The 22,840-nt window shown below is 25.1% G+C and overlaps 4 protein-coding genes across 4 annotated transcripts; 3 read left to right on the top strand and 1 right to left on the bottom strand.

The window, feature by feature from the left end:
- Window positions 1–130: 130 nt before the first annotated feature.
- On the bottom strand, window positions 131–5,046 carry LOC126896259 (sideroflexin-1). Its single transcript, XM_050668902.1, has 8 exons — window positions 4,658–5,046; window positions 4,370–4,543; window positions 3,038–3,136; window positions 2,876–2,951; window positions 1,357–1,442; window positions 1,173–1,300; window positions 930–1,114; window positions 131–313 (listed from the first exon to the last, which is right to left on the bottom strand). Exons 1-8 carry the CDS (start codon window positions 4,807–4,809, stop codon window positions 260–262), a joined length of 954 nt encoding a protein of 317 aa, XP_050524859.1. The 5' UTR covers window positions 4,810–5,046; the 3' UTR covers window positions 131–259.
- Window positions 5,047–6,047: 1,001 nt separating this feature from the next.
- LOC126896270 (biogenesis of lysosome-related organelles complex 1 subunit 5-like) lies at window positions 6,048–8,860 on the top strand. The gene is made up of 4 exons (XM_050668920.1): window positions 6,048–6,214; window positions 6,698–6,780; window positions 6,846–7,034; window positions 8,681–8,860. The coding sequence occupies exons 1-4, from the start codon at window positions 6,196–6,198 to the stop codon at window positions 8,858–8,860; spliced, it is 471 nt and encodes a 156-aa protein (XP_050524877.1). The 5' UTR covers window positions 6,048–6,195.
- Window positions 8,861–8,862: 2 nt separating this feature from the next.
- LOC126896267 (uncharacterized) lies at window positions 8,863–9,725 on the top strand. Its single transcript, XM_050668916.1, has 2 exons — window positions 8,863–9,226; window positions 9,290–9,725. The coding sequence occupies exons 1-2, from the start codon at window positions 8,863–8,865 to the stop codon at window positions 9,538–9,540; spliced, it is 615 nt and encodes a 204-aa protein (XP_050524873.1). The 3' UTR covers window positions 9,541–9,725.
- Window positions 9,726–12,682: 2,957 nt separating this feature from the next.
- LOC126896249 (T-complex protein 1 subunit eta) lies at window positions 12,683–18,854 on the top strand. Its single transcript, XM_050668888.1, has 7 exons — window positions 12,683–12,849; window positions 13,455–13,874; window positions 13,936–14,127; window positions 14,339–14,503; window positions 17,090–17,223; window positions 17,878–18,182; window positions 18,250–18,854. The coding sequence occupies exons 1-7, from the start codon at window positions 12,847–12,849 to the stop codon at window positions 18,651–18,653; spliced, it is 1,623 nt and encodes a 540-aa protein (XP_050524845.1). The 5' UTR covers window positions 12,683–12,846; the 3' UTR covers window positions 18,654–18,854.
- The last annotated feature ends 3,986 nt before the right edge of the window (window positions 18,855–22,840 follow it).

Genomic DNA, 22,840 nt, shown 5'->3' with positions numbered 1-22,840 from the left:
ATTCTTTTTTTAATTTAGTGACCTCATACAGACTATAATGATAAAATATTTCTAATAGGAGGTTTTACCAGCTAACTGGTAAAATTAAAACAACAATTCTTACCTATATTTTTGTAATAAAAAATCAGCATTTACAAATATTTAAATCAAGTAATATTTATTAGAATAACAAGCATTACGATCTTAATTTTTATTATTATTATTATTACATTTTTGAGCAGAATAATTGACATTAAGATTTTTAATATATAACATTTTATCAGAGACCTTTATTGTAAAAACCTGTCCGTGAATTACATTTTGCTGCAGCACTCTGTAAAATAAGAAAAATGTTTGACTTAATGATAATTTTATGAGAAACAGGCGCCCTTCCATTGTTAAAATTACGCTGTTATGAAAATTTTAAATATCCTTTTTTTTCTCTCAATTTAATTATTTAAGGAACAAAAAATATGTCAAAAATGTTTACTGTAGCTTATCAAATTGAAAATATTTTTTACCCTTCCCACAATCAATTTTTAGATACTCTCATAATGGTATTCTTATACATAAAATAAAAAACTATAATAAATTAGAATATGAAACATTATCATTCACAAGAAGAATAAATTTGTCTATTTTTATCGCAGCTAACACGTTAAAAAAGATTGAGACATGTTTTATAATTATTACATTTTTGTAATGAATAAAAAATTAGTTGGTTTATACATAATTTATACATTGTAGATTATTAAGTTTTTTTATATAACATGGTTAAGTCTATTCATTGACGTAATAAATTGTAATTATTTAAATATTTTATACATGATAAAAATATTTTTAAAAAATGAAGAATTTTTTCAATTAGGAATAGAATGAACTTTTAACTAACAATTTGTCAATCACTTATAAAAATCAGTTATTTTTACAAAGAATGAATGTTTTTTTACTTGTAACTCTGGTTCAAGTTTTTCAATTGAGATTGGTGATATTTGTGGAAACAGAGCACAGCACAGAGGAGTAGAAAATGTTAAAATGATTCCGCATAAAATAGTTTGTATTGGTGCCGATGCCCATTTAAAATTCTTTATTAACCCTTTTCTTTCTATCGCTTCCATTATTACTGGCGTTACAACTTTGAAGAAATATATCATCAAATTATTAAAATTGACATGAATAAGATTGAAACCTACTCATTCCCGGAGAAGCCATCACAATACGGCTAAACACTACTGCCCCAATACCACGGTACGCAGCCGATTGAGATGATCCAAGAAATTGTTTATTCTCATCGTATACTTCTATACCATTATTTAATTCTCTGTAAAAAATTTCATCTTTGGTCATATAATCTTAATTTAAAAACCAATTACTTACTTCTTCCTCATTAAAGGAATATTTATACAATTAGCTGCAGCAACAGCCGCAAATGGAACAAATCGTCCAATAACAGTTGGTAACCTCTAAAATAAATATATATATATATATTTTAATCCATTATTAATATTTGGTCCACTTAACTTTAAAAGTTAAGTAAATCATTATATTTTATGTATTTTAGATTTCATAAAAGTGTAATATATGAATATATAAAGGGGAAAAAAGTACGTCAATTGAAAGAGATATATAAATAGTATTTATCATTAAAAAAATTGTATTAATCCATACATTTTTCAAAAAGTTATAGCATTATAAAATTAAAAATATAAAAAAGAATATTTTTACAAAAATCGTATTTTTTTTATTAACTTTGATGTTAGTTTTCACCACGAAAACAAAATAAAATCCAAATTTTTTTTTTTCCATAATGAAGTATATTACATTAATTTTAATTTAAGGTTTATATAAAAATGTCAATATTTCCGAAACACTTTAAAAAGACAAGTTGAAACAGTTCTACTTTCTATATGCATTTTTAAGTTTTGAACCCCCCCTGTATTAAAGGAAATGGTCCAATTTAATGAAAAAATATGTTGAATGAAAGAGGTATATAAATATTATTTCTCATAAAAAAATTGTATTGATCCATATATTTTTCAAAAAGTTATAGCATTTTTAAGTTAAAAATATAAAATATAAAATCGAGAATTTTAACACAAAAATAGCATACGGCAACTATTTTTACCATGAAAACAAAATAAAGTCCGAATTTTTTTTTTCCATAATAAAGTATATTACATAAAATTATTATAAAAAAAAAAATTATATTGATTTTGTCATTTTTGAAAAAGTTATGGCAGTTTTAAGTAAAAAAAAATTGAAAAAATTTGGAAAATTAGCGATTTTTAAATTTGTAATTTTTTTGGAGATTTCCGCCATTTACGAAGAACATGGGAAATTATTGAGATAATGTCTGCGACTAGATACGATTTGTGATTTTTTGGCGTATCGTTAAAATAAATCGATTCGGAGAGAGCTGAAAAAAAGTGGTAACAGACACGAAAAAAAAACACATCATAGTAAAATTAATACCTTCTCAGCTTCGCATCGAAGCTAAAAGTCATATATAAGGTATCATAAATCTTTTTTTTTTATTCAAATAAATGAATTCTGATAGCACTATTCGGTTACTTGTGATTTTTATTACGAAAATCTTGAATAAACCAATTATCGCCAAGGCACTATTTTTTTATCATTCCTAAGACAAAATTAATTGTAATATATCTATAGGATTATGCACTAAATCTCATGAAACATTATAATTTTATTAAATTAAAAACTAGACATGAACAGTAGCGGATTTAGCAAGATACCATAAAAAACACTACGGCCATTTTTTACTTATTTTGAACCAAACATGAACACAAAAAAATGTTTTTCATAATAAAATATTTACATTATTTATCAATATAAATTATATACTAATATAATGAAATTATATTAATAAAAAACATACTTTTACTAGCTTATTTAAACTCAGAGCTGTAACCAAAGCACCACTTGTAGCTAACAAATATGATTTGGATACTTCACTTGAAAAAAAAATAAATAGAAAAGCATACAAATTTCATATTATCAATAAATATTTTAAGTTATAACTCATCATTCAGTTACATACTCTATAGACATGGATGAATTACCACTGCGATTTGTATAGTTAACTAGAGAATTGAATGACTGATTAGCCCATTGCCAAAATATAACAGCTGGTGTTGATCTATGAAATAATTATTTTCATATAAAAATTGTATTTTATGTATGAAAACGAGTAAAAACTTCGTGTAATTTTATGTCTAAGTTAGGATTAAAACTTGAATCATTGATAAATAAAATATATACATTACACTATATAAAACCAAAATTTAATAAAAACATTAAGGAAATAAAAAAGTTTGATATTTATATGAACTTTGTATTCTCAATAATGAATTGATATACCCACTTTATAGTCCAATTAGTTATAAAAATAATTTAAATAAACTTAAAGATTAATTATTTCTAAAAGCACTTTAAAATATAAATAAGCCCAAGAAAAGTATTAAATATTAAAAACGGCTATAAACAGTTTTTTAATAGTATATATTTGATATAATACCATATATATTGATATATTTGGTATAATATTAACTTTATGTTTTATTTAATTTTTATGCACCTTATGAATAAAAGTAAAGAATGCTAATAGATTTTATTAAATATTTTGAGAAAGGAATTAATATATAAAATAAAATAAATATAAATTTATATATATAAATATGAGTATAATGATATAAATATAAAATGAAGTCCCAAAATAACCAATTTGTAATATATTAAAAACGTCCGCCTAATAGCATTACCCGAGTGCATATGATGAAATCAAAATGGGTTTTTTTCATGGGTCAAATGTGTTTCTTTTTATTTAGCGTTATCCAGGGTACGCTGTGAGAAGGTGAAATTGATATTATAATTTTTATCTAAAATACATAGAGTATAAATTATTTGTACATAAATAATACATTAAGTAATAATACAAAAACTATTTTATCACAATAAATTATTAAACAATTGTATAGGTTTACATGTATGATTTATAATTTTTACTAGTGCAGCTCAATCTTTATATAGTTTATATATAATTTTTTAACACTTACATTGACAAAATCTACATTGTTAACTCTCCAGCCGTTTTTAATTTTTATATCATATTTATTTATTTTATTTTTGTCAATCTGTATTTTTGCAGAAGATTATTCCATAAAGTCGTATATAAAATCGCGGATGTATTCGGGCTCTATGAAAGGTATACGGAACGTATTCGTGAAACTCCCAAGTTTAAGGTGGCAAGCTCCCTCCTCCCTAGTTCTTTTTATTTCGTCCTTGGTATACATTATTACATGTCTTTTTAGATTTTAAAAATAACAATAAAAATTCCAATTGATCATAATTATAAAAATGGGTTTCCTCTTACTTATAAAACGTTATCATACAGCCAGTTATAATCATGTTCATTGGTACTTGGGCAGACATTCTTCCAAAAATGATCATTTTCTCTCCAGTTTCTGGGTGATATGCAGAGTCAACTACATCTTTAGCTTTATAAAGATCTTTTAATGTTAAACCATCGATTATACGATTTTCTTTTCTAACAACATAGACATTTTTTATTTAGTAAATAAATTATTAATCGCTGATAATGTACACTATTTCATTATAATTTAAAATAAAAAATGTTTAATTTAAATTTTTAACTTTTTACTTGTATGTGTCAACAATGTGTTTACATCTTTCCAATTCAGCATTAGACTTGAAGATATTTAATGGATTAGTAGTGGTAAAAAAATATTTAGCACGGCCCCAATATTGAGTCTGATCCCATCGGGGTTCATCAAGATTAATTATGTCGACCATTTTTAATATTTATACCGCCTCAATAGATATATCTATCACATGCGTTGTGAAGAGAATGTACTTTGACTGTGACGACCTAAAAGCTATCAGATAGAACTGTATACTAACTTGTTCGAGATCGATTCGAGTATCAGAATTTATGAACTAGTAATTTTCTTTTATAGTTTTTTATCTCTTGCTGTTAACTACGTTTGAAGGTGATTCGTTTAACAATATAATATGTTATACTTTGTATATTTCTTGAATCATTAATAATTCTTATATCAGCTAGTATAATGATAATGAATTAAATTGTTTGTATTATATTTAGCAATTGAATGGCTTGTTTAATAGCCATAATATGGTAGCCATATAAACATATTTTTTCATAATATTTAGTTTTCTGTATTTTAGCATGAATAATTATTCTTAAAAATAAGTTTTATTGCTCAGAAAGTTTTTAAAAGTGTAGTATGTATTCTAGTTATCAAAATAAGCCCGATTATGGCATTTTTGTACTTTTTTTTTTATGTGAGGAATTTGAATACAGGAAATAATTTTTTTAATCTAAGATGATAAATCTCCCTCCACAGGAAATATTTAAGTTGTAACTTGTGCTCTTCTTAGGGCCGAATTAAAATTTATATGAGCCCTAGTGTAGTACCTTGAAATTGAAAATTATAGCTACTATAAAAAAAGTAATGAGCAAAAAAACAAAATAAATAGTCACTAATTAAGACTAGGCCAGTAAAATTCAAGATGAGCGTCTAAAGCTCGTAAGTCATTCACCCCATCCCAATACCACCTTTAATCCGAGCCTGACCTTTCTAAAATTTTAATTACTCTTACTACATTGATTGTTAGAAAGATTAAACTCAACAATTATTTTATGATCTCATTTTATAATAATATAACTGCAAGACACTGCGATGATATGCTTTTGGCTATAGATTACCATTGTATAAAATGTTTTTGCCTTAAGGTCCTAAAAATAAGGACTTATCATGTTGTATGAATGCAACAATTTAACAATTAATGGGAACCTCAAATGTACTAACTATTTAATAATCTGAGGTCTCTCTTAATATCGTATAAGCTTTTTAAAAAATAATATTAATTTGAAAAAATAAATAAAATGGTTTTGTGTAAATTTTATAAAAAAAAAAAGCTCTTAATAATTTTTGATTAATTGTTGTTCTTGTTTAATGGCCACACTGTAACTTTTTGATTTAGCATTAATATAACACAAAAGCTAAAAAATGATAACATTTACATCATATTGAAAATCTGTTGTAAATGTCCTTAATATATTAATAATACTAAATTCAATTAAATTACAATTAATTCATGAGGGAATTATTATAATTTTTTTTAATTGTAATTTTTAATATAAATCTATTTTGCTAGATGACTGACGTGTTTAAAGGTAAGAAATAGAGTCACTTTTTTATGTAGTAATCAATATTTAAAATTTAATACGCCCAATTTTAAATTATAATTTATGATTTATAAATTTTATACATTATATTTCTTAACAGTCGATTAAAATGTAATCCAATGTTAAATTGTTAAAAGATAGAAATAATTTATTCATCTTAATATTAACATATTAAGAATTTGTTTTATACTTCAACAAAAAATTCTATTTTTCAATATATATCTACAGTTATTAATAACAATAATTTCTTATCTCAATTCATTTTACTAAAACTCAATCTTTATTTTATGTTCTTAAATTTAAAATTAATTTAGCAGTTGAATCTTTTTCTCTAGAGCTTTGACACTAGCCAATTCAGTTTGTATGTATTGTGTTTTTTGATACATCTCGTCATCATTTTAAAAACGATATTGTCAACCCTTATATCAAAATCAATTCTTAATTTTTGTACTTATAACTTCAAATTTTTAGATTTATGTGATATCTGGGACAGGCTATTTAGCCATCGGCCATTTTTACAAGGAGAAATAAAATATTTTTTATCAGAGTTTGATGTAAGAAAGTTTTCTTGAATTTTAGATATATTTAAGCTAATAGATGTTTAATATTTTATTTATAGAAAAAGCAGTATAAATTTGATGAAGAAAATCTCAAAAACGTTAATGAACTTATAGGAGATATAAAGGAAGATAAAATTAATGACTTTTTACTAACAAGTGATCAAAATTTATCTTCTTTAAGTAAAGTTATAAATAAAGCTTTGGATTTAAGTGCTGACATTTTAAATCAAGAAAATAAAATCATAACTGTAATTATATCAATATACTCAATATTTTATTATTATTAGTATTACAAATTTTATTCGTATTATTTTAAAACATTAGTAAAAAATTCATTGGTATATATAGGGTTATTTACTTATCATGAACCACTTCTTCTTGTTCCTCGCCATAATCCCAACTACTTGGGGTCGGCCACCTTTATTCTAAACTACCACTTGACACGATCTCCCACATCATCTACACTCACATCAATTGTCCTCATATCGCATTCAATAGCATCCCTCCATCTCTTTTTTTGTCTTTCTTTACCCCTTCTTCCTTCAACGTTCTGTACTCTATTGTATGCTTTCTTCAAATCTATAAATACCATACAACGCTTTTTCTTCTTTTCCCTAAACTTTTCTATTAGTTACCTCACACAAAATACTGGCACCACAATACTATTCCTCCATTCATTTGGAATTTTCCCTTCTAATAAGATTTTATTTAAAAGTTCCTACAACCACCTTATGCCAACATCGCCTTATATTTTCCATACTTCTACTAGCACTTCATCTGGTTCTACTGCTTTATTCTTTTTCATTGATGCCACAGCCTCCCATACCTCTTTCTCACTAATTAAATCTACCAGTCCCTCATTCCACGAGATATCCTCCAATGTCTCTTTTGGCTACTCATTCAGTAATTTTTCAAAGTACTCTTTCCACATAGTGTGTATATATAGAGTGGTTCACTTATCATAAACCACATAATTAATCGAAAAATAAAAATTATATTAGTAATTTTGTTATTTGTTTCTTTTAGTTCAATGTTCTCTCAATTTTTTAATCTTAAGGTTTTCTTATGTTCATCTTTTATACCTTATCAGAGTGTAACCTTTAATTTCTTAAATGGCAACACCCCTAATTAACTATTTTATTTAATAGATAATGATTTATTTAAAAAAATAACTGATGGTTAACAACTATTGAACCAGAATTTAGAAGTTAACATATTAAAATTATGTTACTGGTGGTGATAAGTGGGTGCTGCTATTTTTATGACTACACAATTCACGGTTGTACTCTTCTTCTCACCTAGATATAAATATATCATTAACTTCCAAGATACCAAAAAGTTGTTATTGACTAATCATTTTCTTTATGATTGAAAAATGTATAGATACATTGAACAAAAAAAACAAAATAACAAAATTATTAATATTATTTAAATTTTTTTATTAATTAAGTGGTTCATGATAAGTGAACCATTCTGTATACACACTATGTTTTATAATATTTAAATAAATTTTACTTGTGTCTTTATGATTATTATAAATACCATGATTTAAAAATTAACCAGTGAAAGTTTTAAAAAGGCACACATTATTATGTTTAGCTCTGCTTTTAAAAAAATAAATTGTAGCTGTAAATAGTTCATTTTCTATTTTTCAACTACATATTACAGCTGAAGAAGTTAATAGATTTATTTAAGATAATTTATACTTGGTTATTTAAGTCAAATAAAGAATTATATGTATTAAATACAATTTAAATATATATGTTTTAAGGAATCAAATTTGTATAACATTAAGTTTTTAATCAACTTATAAAATAAATTAGAACTATATTGTTCTATAACAATAAATTATATTGTCAAAATGTTAAAATATTATATCTCTATATCCTTTTAGGAAGAAGAATTGAATGATAAACAAGAACGTCAAAGAAAAAGACAAGAAGAATTTGATCTTTTTAAATCTGATTTGAAAATACGATATGAAACTATAGATAAAAACATTGAAGAAAAAATTAAATCAATAAAATTACAATACGAAGAAACAATAAATAAACTTATATCTGATAACCAATAGAAATGGATTACAAAATTAAAATAAGAGTTGATCAAAAATTATCAGAATTATTTTTAGATATAAAAAACTCCAAAATAGACATTCCTATTCATATAAATGAATCGTTTTCTACAAAATTTTTGGATATAGATGCCTTAAAATGGCTTAATATAAATTTAAAACTTATAAATGGTCCACCACTTCATACATTATTAAAAAAAGATAACATAATTCTGCCTAGTCCACCTGTAATTGAACCAAGTTTTGAATATAAGGAAAGAATTAGAAAGCTTGAAAACCGTCTTAAGAATAAACAGTATGATGCGATGACAAAAAATGTAGATTTTCGCCGAGTAAAACTACCAGAAGACACAATTTCCTATCATAGTAAGATAATTTTTCAGTTTAAGTTAATGTATTTTTTTTATGTATCAATAATGTTGTTTTCAGTAAAACAAATTAACAAACAATTAATAGCTGTTCTTCAATTTGTTATTTCTACTGCTGCAGGATTTCTTTTTGGATTTCATGGAATTGAACTAATAGTAAACAAAACATTTGATTTAGGTTTCAAGTTACTGTTAGGAATAATTTGTGCTTTAATAATAGCTTTAGCAGAAATTTACTTTTTAGCTAAGAAATTGGCTGAAGATTTTGAAATTCCTGAAGAACAAATGGTTATTAAAGAACATAAAGATTAAATGAATTATAATATAAATATGGGTTTGAATTATATTGTATAGTTGTTAAATAAGTTGCTATAAATTATTATAAAAAAATTAGTATTTTTATTGTTATTATAAAAATAAATTTAGCTAATAATTTATTATTTTTGAAGAAGAAATAAACAATTCTATTGAATTTAAAATATTAATTTATGCAGAATTTTTTTTTTGCATGGGTGGGGGGGGTATTTAACATGTATTATTGATTTTTATTTTTTGCTTGCTAAAAAGTTATCCTCTTGATCCGCAAATCGCTTAGTTATTGATTAGTCAAAAAAATGTCATTAAACAAATTTTTTATGGATGTTTAAAATTAAAACATTTCTTATCATTTCGATAAAGATTACAACCCTCTAATACCATCTCTGGATATGACACTGATTCTTAACATTTCATTATTTATGACAATTATAATAAATAAAAATGATGGAAAGTTAGTTGATGTAATTAATTTTTATCGCAATTGAGTTTGTAATAAATAATAATAGTACAATAAAACACCGATTAACCGTGCTTACTTTTTGAAAATTTGTATACGCCAAAAATAAATATATAGACACATAATAATTATATGTTACAATATACAAAATAAAATGTTATGTAAAATAATGTCCAGTATCATAAAGTATAAATTATAGTTTTATCTGGTTTTATGTTGGTACTTCCAACAATTATAACCATAGTAAATAAATTTTTACATTACTAGTTAATAAAAATCAATACAATAAATATTATTGAGTCAGAATCTGTAATAATTTAGATTTTTCGACATTATAGTAGAGCTATATCGTATTTATTTCAATAATTTGTTAGTTTAACAATTGTATAAACCGTAAATACTATAAAATTGCTTTTAAAACCTTAACCAAACTTCAATTTGAATTAGGTCAAATTTAAGTTTTATTAAGGTTTCAAAAGCAGTCGCGTAATATTTTTGGTTTATGTAATAATTTTTTCATAAAAAACATACAGATAAACTAATTTACAAAATATAAGAAAAATGTACAAAAACCAAAATGACTTCGGTATTTTGCTCGTTTATGCGATCTATTTAATTTTATGTTGTTTATGTATGTTTATGTTGTTCGAATATAATAATAGCACACAATTTTTAGAAACAATATTTATATAGTTTATATTTTGTTGCTCCTCTAAAATATTTATTAAGCAAAAAAAAAAAAATAAATTCTCAGCTTATCCAAAAATAAATGTATAATTTAAATAACTTAGAATTCACATAAAAACAATACTTAATTGGATACTTTAAATCAGTGTTTCCCAACCGGTGGTCCGCGAGCCATTCATAGGGGGTTCGTGGTCCCATAGATTTTTTACAAAAATCACATTATGTAAATTATTTTGTATAGTAAAGTATAATTATATATTAGTTAAGTATAGTAATAAAATATAAAGTAAAGTAATAAAAATTAACATTTATTGATAAATTTTGTGTATTCTTGTTAATGAGAAAAAAAAGGTTTTCCTAATTTTCATAAAATTGAGGGGGTCCGCGACCTATAAAATATTGCCAAAGTGGTCCGTAGTGGTAAAAAGGTTGAGAAACACTGCTTTAAATGAACATCACATGAGTTCTACAACTGTATAATTTTATTTTATTGGTTTCTACGAAATTTTTATATTAAATGATTTTAATTTCATGTAAAAGTATACATGCATATGAAGACGTATGGCAAAGGGTTGGTAGCTGAAAAATATATTATCCCAATGGATGATATATCTCACCACTCAAATAATGTGGTAATTAATTTTAAGTTTAATTAAATCATTTGAACTAAATTATGATTTTTATTAATCTATTTCGTTACGAGTTCGTATGATCGTACCTATAATAATTATATCATCTATTAATTATTAATAGACGATAAAAATTTATATTTTATACATGGTGTAAATAAAATAACTAAATACATAGGTAGGTTTGGTAGAAATGCTGTGTGTTAAACCATGATACCATATCCATAATATTATTGTCTATGAAGACAATATTAATACGTTCAAATTTAACGTATTTTTAAACGTATCAACAGATATAAGAACAAAAATTTGATTTGTACAAGTGTCTCGCGTCAAGTCCTGGACTGTAAAAAAAACTAGTTCGCACAAATTGAGATGCCATTTGAATGAGTTAACGATTATTTGAGATTAGTACAAGTATTATAGTCATAATAAGCAAAACAGCTGTTTCTTTTATCACTTTAAAAATGTACTCTTGATGATCAATGGATAGCTGATAACTAACTTGTGACAAAACCATAGAGTATTACACTATGGATTGCGTAAAATATTGAACATGTAGAACACGGTTGTAAAGACAGGTTTCGACTACCAAGTTGAGTTGTTATTGGTATAGCGTTCGGACTAGTCTATACAGCGCGATCTAGTTGAAAATAGTTAAAACAGCTAATATTCAATTAATAGATAGTGTTGTATTATAAATTAAAAAACTAATATTTAGTCAAATGTACTTATGTAAAGGAGTATATTTAAGGGTTGCATTTATAAGATGAAGCAAATTATTACATATTCACTAACTGTAGTGTAACCTACTGAATTATCTATGATTTTTAAATAATGCTTAAAATTGCAGTATTTGTAAATTAAAAAGTAAATTTTTATTTTAAGTACCACAGGATGAAATTAGAGATCTAAAATGACAAGAGTTAAGTGAATAAACTTTGATGCCTGGGAAGTGTTTTATAAGAAAAATATTTTTTAGAAAATTTGGAGCCGACCCCAAGTAGTTGGAATTAAAGTGAGGAAGAATAAAATGAAGATAATTTATCTGAAAATGAAATTAAAGATTTTAGTAAATCTATTGTTTTAAAAAATATAAATCCAAACGGATTTTAACTGTTCAGTGATGCAAATTCACGAGATTTTATTATATTATGTAATAAAATCTAAAAATATTGAATTTTATTATTTGACTTGATTTAATAAAAAAACAATTTTAAAATGTTTTATAATTATGTCCTTAACGTATTACATTTTAATATATAATTATTCTTAATTTCAACGATTTAACGGTGCCACTGATACATTTAATCAATGGCAATGCTTAAAGAAATTATGGTAGTCCTTTACATAGTTTTTATGTATAAACTCTTTGGATTTAATAGCCTGTGATAATCTTTGAGGTTAGAGAAAATTTTCTAACAGTGAATAAACTTAAAGTTTTTTTTCTACAGTGAATAAACTTTTTGAAATTTATTTAACTAATTGGAGTTAGTCTGTTTGAATAGTACACCAAAAATCTTCAAAATGGTTTGTACTTCACTTTTATTACTTTTGTTTTACAGATTTATTATTTAATTTTTGTAAAATGTTTGGAAGGCGTTTCTTTCTTTTTTTTACCACATGAGTGTAATTAATCTAATATTTTTATGATATAATCTTCATTAGATTAAATATTCCATTTTTCATTTCGTAAGCATGGAAAATTAAAAGGAAAACTATCGATCATTGCTATATTATATAATACAGTTTATATCATCTTAATTATATACATTTAAACTATGTTACATACTTTTTATTATTAATTAAATTGTTAGATATTTTTTCCTTAATGTTGGAAATTTTTATATTTTAAAACTATTATCTCTTTGATTTTTTTATGATTTCCATTGTATTATTAGATATTTGTTGTACAAAATTATTTATCATATATGTTGTAAGAAATGAATCTTGGTATATTATATAAAGATTCTTTTGTTATAAATAATAGTTATTTAATCAATAATTGAGTTTATATTTTATATTTTCATTGTATTTTACATTTATGTACTTATTTAGTTAAAACAATTTTTTAATTTTGTTTCTATTTTTATTATTAATTAATACATTGTATTTATTTGTCCACTTATGTTTAGCGTCCACCTATATTATTGCTAAAAGAAGGGACAGAAGATAGTCAAGGTAAATCGCAACTTTTGTCTAACATAACTGCTTGCCAAGCAGTTGTAGAAGCAATCCGTACAACTTTAGGTCCACGAGGAATGGACAAATTGATTCTTGATAGCCGTGGAACAGTAACTATTTCTAATGATGGAGCTACCATAATGAAAATATCTGATATTGTTCACCCAGCAGCTAAAACTTTAGTTGATATTGCAAAATCTCAAGATGCAGAAGTTGGTGATGGAACTACTAGTGTTGTTTTACTTGCTGGAGAATTCCTTAAGCAAGTAAAGCCATATGTTGAAGAAGGAGTACATCCTAGAATTATCATCAAAGCATTAAGGAAAGCATTGAAAATTGCCTTGGATAGAATTGATCAAATTGCTTTTAAGGTCATTACAAAAATTTATTCAGCTTGAAATAAGATGTAAATTAACCTTTATTTTTTTTTAGATGAAATTTACATCTGATGATGAATATCGGACTTTTCTTCAAAAATGTGCTGCTACAGCTCTTAATTCAAAACTTATACATCAAGAAAAAGAATTCTTTTCAAAGATTGCTGTTGATGCAGTATTGTTATTAGATGAATTATTACCTTTAAATATGATAGGTATTAAAAAAGTTCAAGGAGGAGGTTTACAGGTAATTCCATTAAAATTTTTAAAAAATGTATACTAAAGTGTTTTGTGGAGTTAAATGACTAAAAATTTATTTATTAGTTAGTTTCATGTGTGATCACTGGGAAATTTTTTATTTTTTCTAACAAATTTTGATTCAAATTATTAATATACTTATATAACTATTTAATTTGTGATTTGAATACTTTCATATACTTTAACCTTTATTTTTATAGGACTCGCAACTTATTACTGGTGTTTCATTTAAAAAAACTTTCTCATATGCTGGTTTTGAGATGCAACCTAAACATTACAAAAATCCTAAAATTGCTTTACTTAATATAGAACTTGAATTGAAAGCCGAACGTTCCAATGCTGAAGTGAGAGTGAATACTGTTGAGGTATGTTACAAAAATAATCATGATTTTTATTTTATATGTAGGAATAGGAATAGATCTAACTGACAACTCTTTATCTAGTAAATATTTTACATTTTAGCTTCGATGCGAAGCTGAGAAGGTATTGGTTTTACTATGATGTTTTTTTGTGTCTGTTACTACTTTTTCTCAGCTCTCACCAAATAGATTTCTTTCAACAATACGTCAAAAGATCACAAATCGTATCTAGTCGAAGACATTACCCTCAAAAATTGAAAAAAATTTCCCTCGTTCCCTGTAAATGGGGGAAACGTCCAAAAAAATTACAAATGTTTTCAATTTTTTTTACTAAAAATTGCCGTAACTTTTTCAAAAATAAACATATCAATATCATTTTTTTTTTTTTATAGATGCTTGATGTCTTTACCTATCATTTGGTATATTTTTTTTGTAAATCTGACACTTAACCTTCCCACAGAGGACGATTTAAAATGACAACTTTTTCACAAAAAATTAACTTTTTCAACTTAACTTTTGAAAATGTTCCGGAAGGTCTGACACTTTTATATATATCTTAAATTAAAGCTAATGTAATATACTTTAATTTGAAAAAAAAAAATTTGACCTCTCAACTTGTTTTCGTGGTGAAAATAGACATCAAAAAGTTCATAAAAAATTACGATTTTAGTAAAATAATTCTTTTTTATATTTTTAATTTAATAATGCTATAACTTTTTAGAAAATTTATGGTTCAGTAAATTTTTTTTTTTTTATATAGATGCTTGATGTCTTTACTTATCATTTGGTATATTTTTTTTATAAATCTGACACTTAACCTGCCCACAGGGGGGGATTTAAAATGACAACTTTTTCACAAAAAATTTACTTTTTCAACATAACTTTTGAAAATGTTCCGGAAGGTCTGACACTTTTATATATATCTTAAATTAAAGCTAATGTAATATACTTTAATTTGAAAAAAAAAAATTTGACCTCTCAACTTGTTTTCGTGGTGAAAATAGACATCAAAAAGTTCATAAAAAATTACGATTTTAGTAAAATAATTCTTTTTTATATTTTTAATTTAATAATGCTATAACTTTTTAGAAAATTTATGGTTCAGTAAATTTTTTTTTTTTTATATAGATGCTTGATGTCTTTACTTATTATTTGGTATATTTTTTTTATAAATCTGACCCTTTATCTGCCTACGGGGGGGGATTTAAAATGACAACTTTTTCACAAAAAATTTACTTTTACACTTAACTTTTGAAAGTGTTCCGGAAAGTCTGACACTTTTATATATATCTTAAATTAAAGTTAATATAATGTACTTTATTATGAAAAAAAAAAATTTCGGACTTTATTTTGTCTTCACGGTGAAAATGGCTACCAAATGCTATTATTGTGTGAAAATTCTCGATTTTATTTTTTACATTTTTAACTTTATAATGCTATAACTTATTGAAAAGTGTATGGATCAACACAATTTTTTATGAGAAATAATATTTTTAGATAATCCCTTTTTCATTAGACATACTTTATCTTAATCAGGATATTAATAAGGAACTAGCAGATTGTGTAGCTTTTGGAATAATACACCAATTTTTCAAAATTAAACACTATTTAAAGATTTGCATGAATGAACCGTTTTTTTTTATAGTGATTTTAATCACTGTCAGATATCATTATACTTGATCCAACTATGCCACGTCACCACTGTGCCGCGACCCCCTGTGCTGGGTTTTTTTTAAATAATTTTTTACATGACTACATTCTTAACTTCTTATTAGTAAAAAAAAAAATTTTGGAAATTTTATGAGTAATATGGCCTTTTTTTAGAATAGATTTGAAAAACAATTTGTATTCAAAAATTTATATTAATTTAATTGTTACATTTCTACACCTTTTTGAAGTTTATTAATATTTGAATTGTCTTTTAATTATTCTATTATGCCAAATAGATACACATTAGTCTGAGTTTTAAAGAAAATGATAAAAGTTTATGTTAACTTTATTATGCTGTTGAATTTTTCCAATAAGAATCATAATTGTTCAAATGAGCACCTAATATTAATATTATTAAAATTTAATTTAATTCAAATTGATAGAAGTGGTTTCTAATGCTAGAATTAATTTTAATGGTTCACTGAATATAAATGAATAACACTTATTAAATCTCCCTTTCATCATAGTTATCATATGTCTATAGTAAATTCTACATTTAGATAAAAAATGTTTTATAATTTTATTTCTTAGAAATAATAAAATTTAAAAGTTATGTCATTTGACTTTAATAGTAAATTGTATTTCTTTTTATAAATGTGTACTAAAAAATGTTGGAAAATTAAAAATAAATGACGTAAATAGTTTTATAAAATTATATATTATCCTTTTATATTTTGGAAAATTTGTTGACATATTCACAGTCGAAGTATTTGAAAAATGTCAAATGTTAAGTATATTAAAAGTTAGATTTGCAGTTAGATTTGGTCTCGCCTGTATAAAAAAAATAATATGTGTATTTTATATGTTAATAAACAAAATGCTAAACATTTTACAATACTAAAATTACTTTTCCATTGGTATTTTTATTTTTTTGTCTTTAAGGAGTTTCAAAAAGTAGTAGATACTGAGTGGAATATTCTTTATGAAAAATTGGAGCATATTTACAAAAGTGGAGCACAAGTTATTTTATCTAAATTGCCTATTGGTGATGTTGCTACTCAGTATTTTGCAGATAGGTGAGTAAAAAGAAGGAAGTAAATGTTTTTAAAAAAATGGTTTGAGAAAAAACTACAGGGTTATTCATTTATAAGTGAATCAAAAATAAAATATAATGAACATTTTTTTTTTGTTTTTCTATAGGTACATATTTGTTTTTATTTATCAATCATAAAGTATTTTTTATATTCATCCTTTATAAAAATATGTCAGAATTATTTTTATTAATGGTAACATTACATAAATAATTAATTAGTTTTTTAATAGATAATGATCTAATTAGGAAATTAACTAGCTTATAACAAGTTCAGACTAGTATTTTGAAAGTTATTAAAGTTGTTAAAAATAACAACAGCTGTCTCTCACAATCGTCAGCCAACATTAGAAAATGTTAATAACTTTATAAATACTTGTGTAAAAATTTTTATCCATCAGTCATTTTCTTAATTACATTATTATTAAACAAATTACCCTTATAAGGTATAAAGAATGAATATAAGAATACATTATAATTTATAAATTGAGAAAAACACATGTACCTAAAAGAAACCAAGAAATAAAATTCTCAGTATTATTTTTCAATTAATTAAGTAGTTCATGATAAATGAATAATTCTGTATACTTTCTTGGTATTGCAATTTTTTTTTTTTTTAATGAATAAATATTTTTTGTAGAGATATGTTTTGTGCTGGTCGTGTTGTGGATGAAGATTTGAAACGTACCATGAAAGCATGTGGAGGTGTTATTGTTGCTACTACTTATGATTTGAATGATTCTGTATTGGGAAGATGTGAATCTTTTGAAGAAAAACAAATTGGAGGTGATAGATTCAATATTTTCTCTGGTTGTCCTAATGCTAAAGCCTGTACAATTATATTACGTGGTGGAGGTGAGCATTTGTTAGATGAAACAGAACGATCTTTACATGACGCTATTATGATTGTGCGTAGAACTGTAAAAAATGATTCTATTGTAGCTGGTATGTATCACAATTCTTCTTTAATGTTTTATTTATATAAATATGCATAATCTTGATTATTTTAAAGGGGGAGGTGCTGTTGAGATGGAACTTAGTAAAGTTCTTCGTGATTATTCAAGATCAATAGCTGGCAAAGAACAATTAATAGTAGCAGCTATTGCAAAGTCTCTTGAAATAATTCCACGTCAATTGTGTGATAATGCTGGTTTTGATGCCACAAATATTTTGAACAAATTACGACAGAAACATGCTCAAGGTGGTGTTGCTTTTGGTGTTGATATAAATAAAGAACATGTTGCTGATAACTTTGAAGCTTGTGTTTGGGAACCAGTAATTATTAAAAAGAATGCTTTAGCTGCTGCCATTGAAGCTTCATGTCTTATTTTATCAGTTGATCAAACTGTTAAAAATCCAAAATCTGGTGGTGATGAACAACAGGCACCTGGTCGAGGAAGGGGAAGACCTTTGTAATGGATAATTATTTGAACTACATAAATAATTTTATTAATACCTTTTGTACAAGATTTTTGTATTTGTTCACATACACGTTGAATACTAATATTCCTTTATGTATAGTTTAATATACTAATATTTCTGATATTAATATTAAGTCTAAAAATATTTTCACTAAAATATCTAGATATTAAAATAAAACTAAAAAGTTTTACTTAATTGGCATAATTTCATGTCTATTAAATTTTTACCTCAGTTTTATGAATTATTTTCTGTGAAAAATTGGGTTTCTGATAACTATATATGACCATATGTTATCTAATTAGGTAACATATATACCCTCTATTTACATCTAAAACATAGTGAATGTTGGTACAGAACTATCTCAATTGTAAGTTTATCAAAAAATTAAGGTTTAAATTAAATTTTAACTAAGAATTAATTTACTTATAGTTCTAGATTGTTACTTTTATCATTTAAGAGTAGCTACTTTTGTGTGTGTAATAATAATTTAATATAATTATGCGCCTATTGACCCAACTAGATCAAAGTTTCTGGGGGTCATAAAAAAAGGTACAATCTATAGACTTCTAAGAGGGACCCTTACAGGTATAGATATTCACTCCCCTGATCCTAACATTAGTATCTCTAATACAAGTATGTCCAATAAAAACAAAAAATTACAATCATACAATTGATGCAATTACTATTATTATTTGCATATATGAATGCATTTAAATGTATATAATTATACAAAATACAACTTTTTTTCTGAATTATTTTAAAATTATAATTTTGACAATAAATTTTTAAAAAAACATTGTTATATTAATATTTTTACGACCAAACTAGGAAATGTATTCTAATGTTTTAGAAGATTTTAAAATTTACCTAATTTTGCCTTTTTTAATATTAATAATCTAAAAATTACGAGGCAGTAGAGTCTTAAAGTCAATAAAAGTTTTATATCTTTTTTTTTTAAAGTCAATAGTAAATTATAAAAAATATAATTTTAATTAAAATCATTATACTCCAGTATAAATATTTGTATTGAACATTAATTTGTTATATACTTAAAAATTTTTCTTTCGTATATATATATATACACAAGTGTACTTATATTTTATTTGTGTTCTACAATAAGTATTACACACTAGTTAAGCTGTAACTCTTTATTTTAATTATCAGATACGAATTAATATTTTAGTTACAACTTATATTCATATCAATTAAAACAGATGGTCTAAAAGTTTTATCTACTGACTTAACGGTTTTTAATAATACAAATCCAAAATCTAATAAAAACAAGGAACTCAATAAAAAGAAATTTAAAGGTGAGTCAAGGGTACATTCAGATAAGCTGACTTTAATAAGATCATTTGAAGCACATCTATCATGCATTGTGATTTGTTAAATATTTGAATATAATGTCCGCTTTTCTCTAATGCTAAGTTTAATTAAATAGGGATTTAACTTTATAAAATTCCTTTGATCTAAATTATTGGAACACTATAATGTCAAAGAAAAAAATGTTTAATAACATTTTAATCTTTTGATATCCTTTTTTAAATTCTTCAATATTTAGATTACAGCCATAATACTGAAATTGTTAATAAGTTTCTTCAATATCTCTTCCATTTGTTAAAGATAAGTGTGATAACGCAGCTATATGCACCATTTGTTTGGCTGGTTTATACTTGTAATCATAATCATACATTGATAAAAACACAGCTACTACAGTAGTGCTGCCTTTATTTGGACTAAATATTTCTTTAAATGCTTGCTAGTCTGAAAATATTGTAAATTTATTTCCATAAATAAATTAAATTTTTTAGGAAACAGTTCATCAGCTTTAAATAATGGATAATGTTCAGTCTTAATCATCTTATTTATTGTTACCTTGTAATCTATAGAATACATAAACTATCAGGCTTTGGAACTACCACTGTGGGACTAGCCCAATCACTATATTTCACGGGTTCTATAATATATCTTGCTTAAATTATCTATTTATTTCTTCAGACACTTTATCTCTTATACTAAAAGGTATTGTATAAGTTTTATGGATTATAAAAGTTACTCATGGTTTTAACACAATCTCAGCTTAAAACTTTTTTATACACTGGCCATACTTATCACTAACTAGTAGAGATGGGAATTATGGTTCACCTAAGTGATCCGATTCATTCGAATCAGGTCAACTAGAAGATCCGGTTCAAAGACCCGTTCGCGATCTAAAAGATATTATGAGTCAATTGAATGGAACATTCAGTATAGTTTTGATTCTTTTGCGGTTCTCGATTCGCGATTCGGATTAGGGATGTGTCGTATAAACAAATGACATATGAATATGTTATCATTGTTATTTGGTAAGCGATCAAATCGTTTCAGTGTGATTTATACGGGAAAAAATTAGTTTTTGGGGATCCGGATCACTACGGTTCGGCAATCTGATTCATTTCGTTCACTACTTTGACCCGTTCAATGCGATCCGTTCGTTCGCGAACGACACATCTTTACTAACTAGTAGTTGAAATTTATTTTTAACATATCCTACAATACTATCCTTATTATTTAATTCAGTGTCACTTACTAGTTTTATAACACCACTTTCTTTTATTTATTTCGCCAGTCTGGACGTAATTTATCTATCCATGATCGCCCAACAATGAAGAAATACTTTTAGTACTATTTATTGCCAATAAATTTAATTTATATACATCACCGACAATATTATTAAGACACACATTTACATATTTGTTTTAACAACAGCAATTAATTCTATTATAACAGACATGAACTTAGAAGTTTGTTTTACACAGATTTATTTTACTACATAATTGTTGATAGTATTTTCAACTATCACAAAGACACATACCGCTGTGTTTATCTCATATTCATTTTAATTCCATTGATCATAACCAAAATCTTTAACGGACTACATGATATTTGATTGATATTAGTATTATTTGTTTCCACCACCTGTCCCGTCATTAAATCTGGCATTTCTTCGATGAAGTCAGATGATTTTGACTGACCTTGAAGCCAACGTTAACATAAGTTGGAATTATTTTCGTTTGTTTAATCCTCCTATAGCAAAAATGTGCCAAATACCCAAACCTAGAACGTTTATGGTCCTGTACCATTTTTGCTGGACATTTAGTAGCAGACGCATGTTTATTTCCACATTTGCTACATGTGGTTTTATTATGACTATCAATACCATCATTTTATTGTTTATGTATCGCAAACTAATTTAGAGGTTTTTTCAATTTCTTTTTCTGCCATTTCCCAGCATGTGGCTCTTTGGAAAAAGTTAATTTACCTTCTTTCAGTAGAATTGCCCTCAATTTGCTTTCTCCGACACCAAAAACGAAACGACCTCTTAAAGCCTCTTCTAAAAATACACCAAACTTGCAATTTTGAGCTTTTGCCTTTAGTTCTACTATGTATTTCACAATACACTACCTATCCTTTTGATACTCTTAATGAACTTATACCTCTCCGAAATTTCATTCATTTCCAGTAAATAATAAATTTCTAGTTTGATTATTTATTTTTTATAGTTTAATTCTTTAGTACTTTTTAAATATTTTAACTTCTTCAATACTGAGTACATATCATGCCCGATGAAGGTTAGTAATGAAGTCACTTATTTTGCTTCTTGTACATCATTTAGAATACAAAAAATTGCTTAACATGTATATAGATATAATATTATACCTTACTATTTTCTTACTTACTGAACACTTTGTATGTGTATTGTATAAAAAAATATAGTATATCTTCCAGAAGAAAACTTATTTACACCCTTAAATGTAAAATTATCAAATATTCAATGAACCTAATTTTTCATATTGGATACATCCAAACTAACAACAGTCATAGGTCAAGTGGGATATATGTACATAAATGGGGTAATTCATTAATCTTATTAGAATATATAGTATTATGTTTAAGTATAAATAAAAAATTAATAATAATGCATTTCCATTACAATTGTATTTACATTTAACCACTTGGCCATACATAATAACAAAATACAAGTAATAAATATTATTACGTTTTAAGGAATATTGAACAAAATGTCTTTTTTAAAAAAAAAAACCACATTAATTAAGAATTCTAATAATACAATTATCAAAAATATATACAAAACTATAATGAGTAAAGTCAATAACCTAGAGAAAAATGATAAAGAACAT

Source organism: Daktulosphaira vitifoliae, unplaced genomic scaffold (genome assembly GCF_025091365.1).
Source record: "Daktulosphaira vitifoliae isolate Bord-2020 unplaced genomic scaffold, ASM2509136v1 Scaffold_1, whole genome shotgun sequence".
Lineage (NCBI taxonomy): Eukaryota > Metazoa > Arthropoda > Insecta > Hemiptera > Phylloxeridae > Daktulosphaira > Daktulosphaira vitifoliae.
The sequence above is the reverse complement of the archived record's forward strand: the minus strand, read 5'-3'. Positions and strand labels throughout refer to the sequence as shown.

What these genes read in the sequence shown, in the direction of transcription:
- LOC126896259 (XM_050668902.1), bottom strand. Translation starts at nt 4,809, where the DNA reads ATGGTCGACATAATTAATCTTGATGAACCCCGATGGGATCAGACTCAA. An exon ending in GTTTAAATAAGCTAGTAAAA is followed by an intron (nt 1,443 to 2,875) that starts GTATGTTTTTTA and finishes TATTTATTTTAG; the next exon opens with AGGTTACCAACTGTTATTGG. An exon ending in ATTCCTTTAATGAGGAAGAA is followed by an intron (nt 1,301 to 1,356) that starts GTAAGTAATTGG and finishes AATTTTTTACAG; the next exon opens with AGAATTAAATAATGGTATAG.
- LOC126896270 (XM_050668920.1), top strand. An exon ending in ATTTTTTATCAGAGTTTGAT is followed by an intron (nt 6,781 to 6,845) that starts GTAAGAAAGTTT and finishes TTTTATTTATAG; the next exon opens with AAAAAGCAGTATAAATTTGA. An exon ending in AAGAAAATAAAATCATAACT is followed by an intron (nt 7,035 to 8,680) that starts GTAATTATATCA and finishes ATATCCTTTTAG; the next exon opens with GAAGAAGAATTGAATGATAA.
- LOC126896267 (XM_050668916.1), top strand. Translation starts at nt 8,863, where the DNA reads ATGGATTACAAAATTAAAATAAGAGTTGATCAAAAATTATCAGAATTA. An exon ending in AGACACAATTTCCTATCATA is followed by an intron (nt 9,227 to 9,289) that starts GTAAGATAATTT and finishes TGTTGTTTTCAG; the next exon opens with TAAAACAAATTAACAAACAA.
- LOC126896249 (XM_050668888.1), top strand. An exon ending in TTCAAGGAGGAGGTTTACAG is followed by an intron (nt 14,128 to 14,338) that starts GTAATTCCATTA and finishes TTATTTTTATAG; the next exon opens with GACTCGCAACTTATTACTGG. An exon ending in TGAGAGTGAATACTGTTGAG is followed by an intron (nt 14,504 to 17,089) that starts GTATGTTACAAA and finishes TTTGTCTTTAAG; the next exon opens with GAGTTTCAAAAAGTAGTAGA.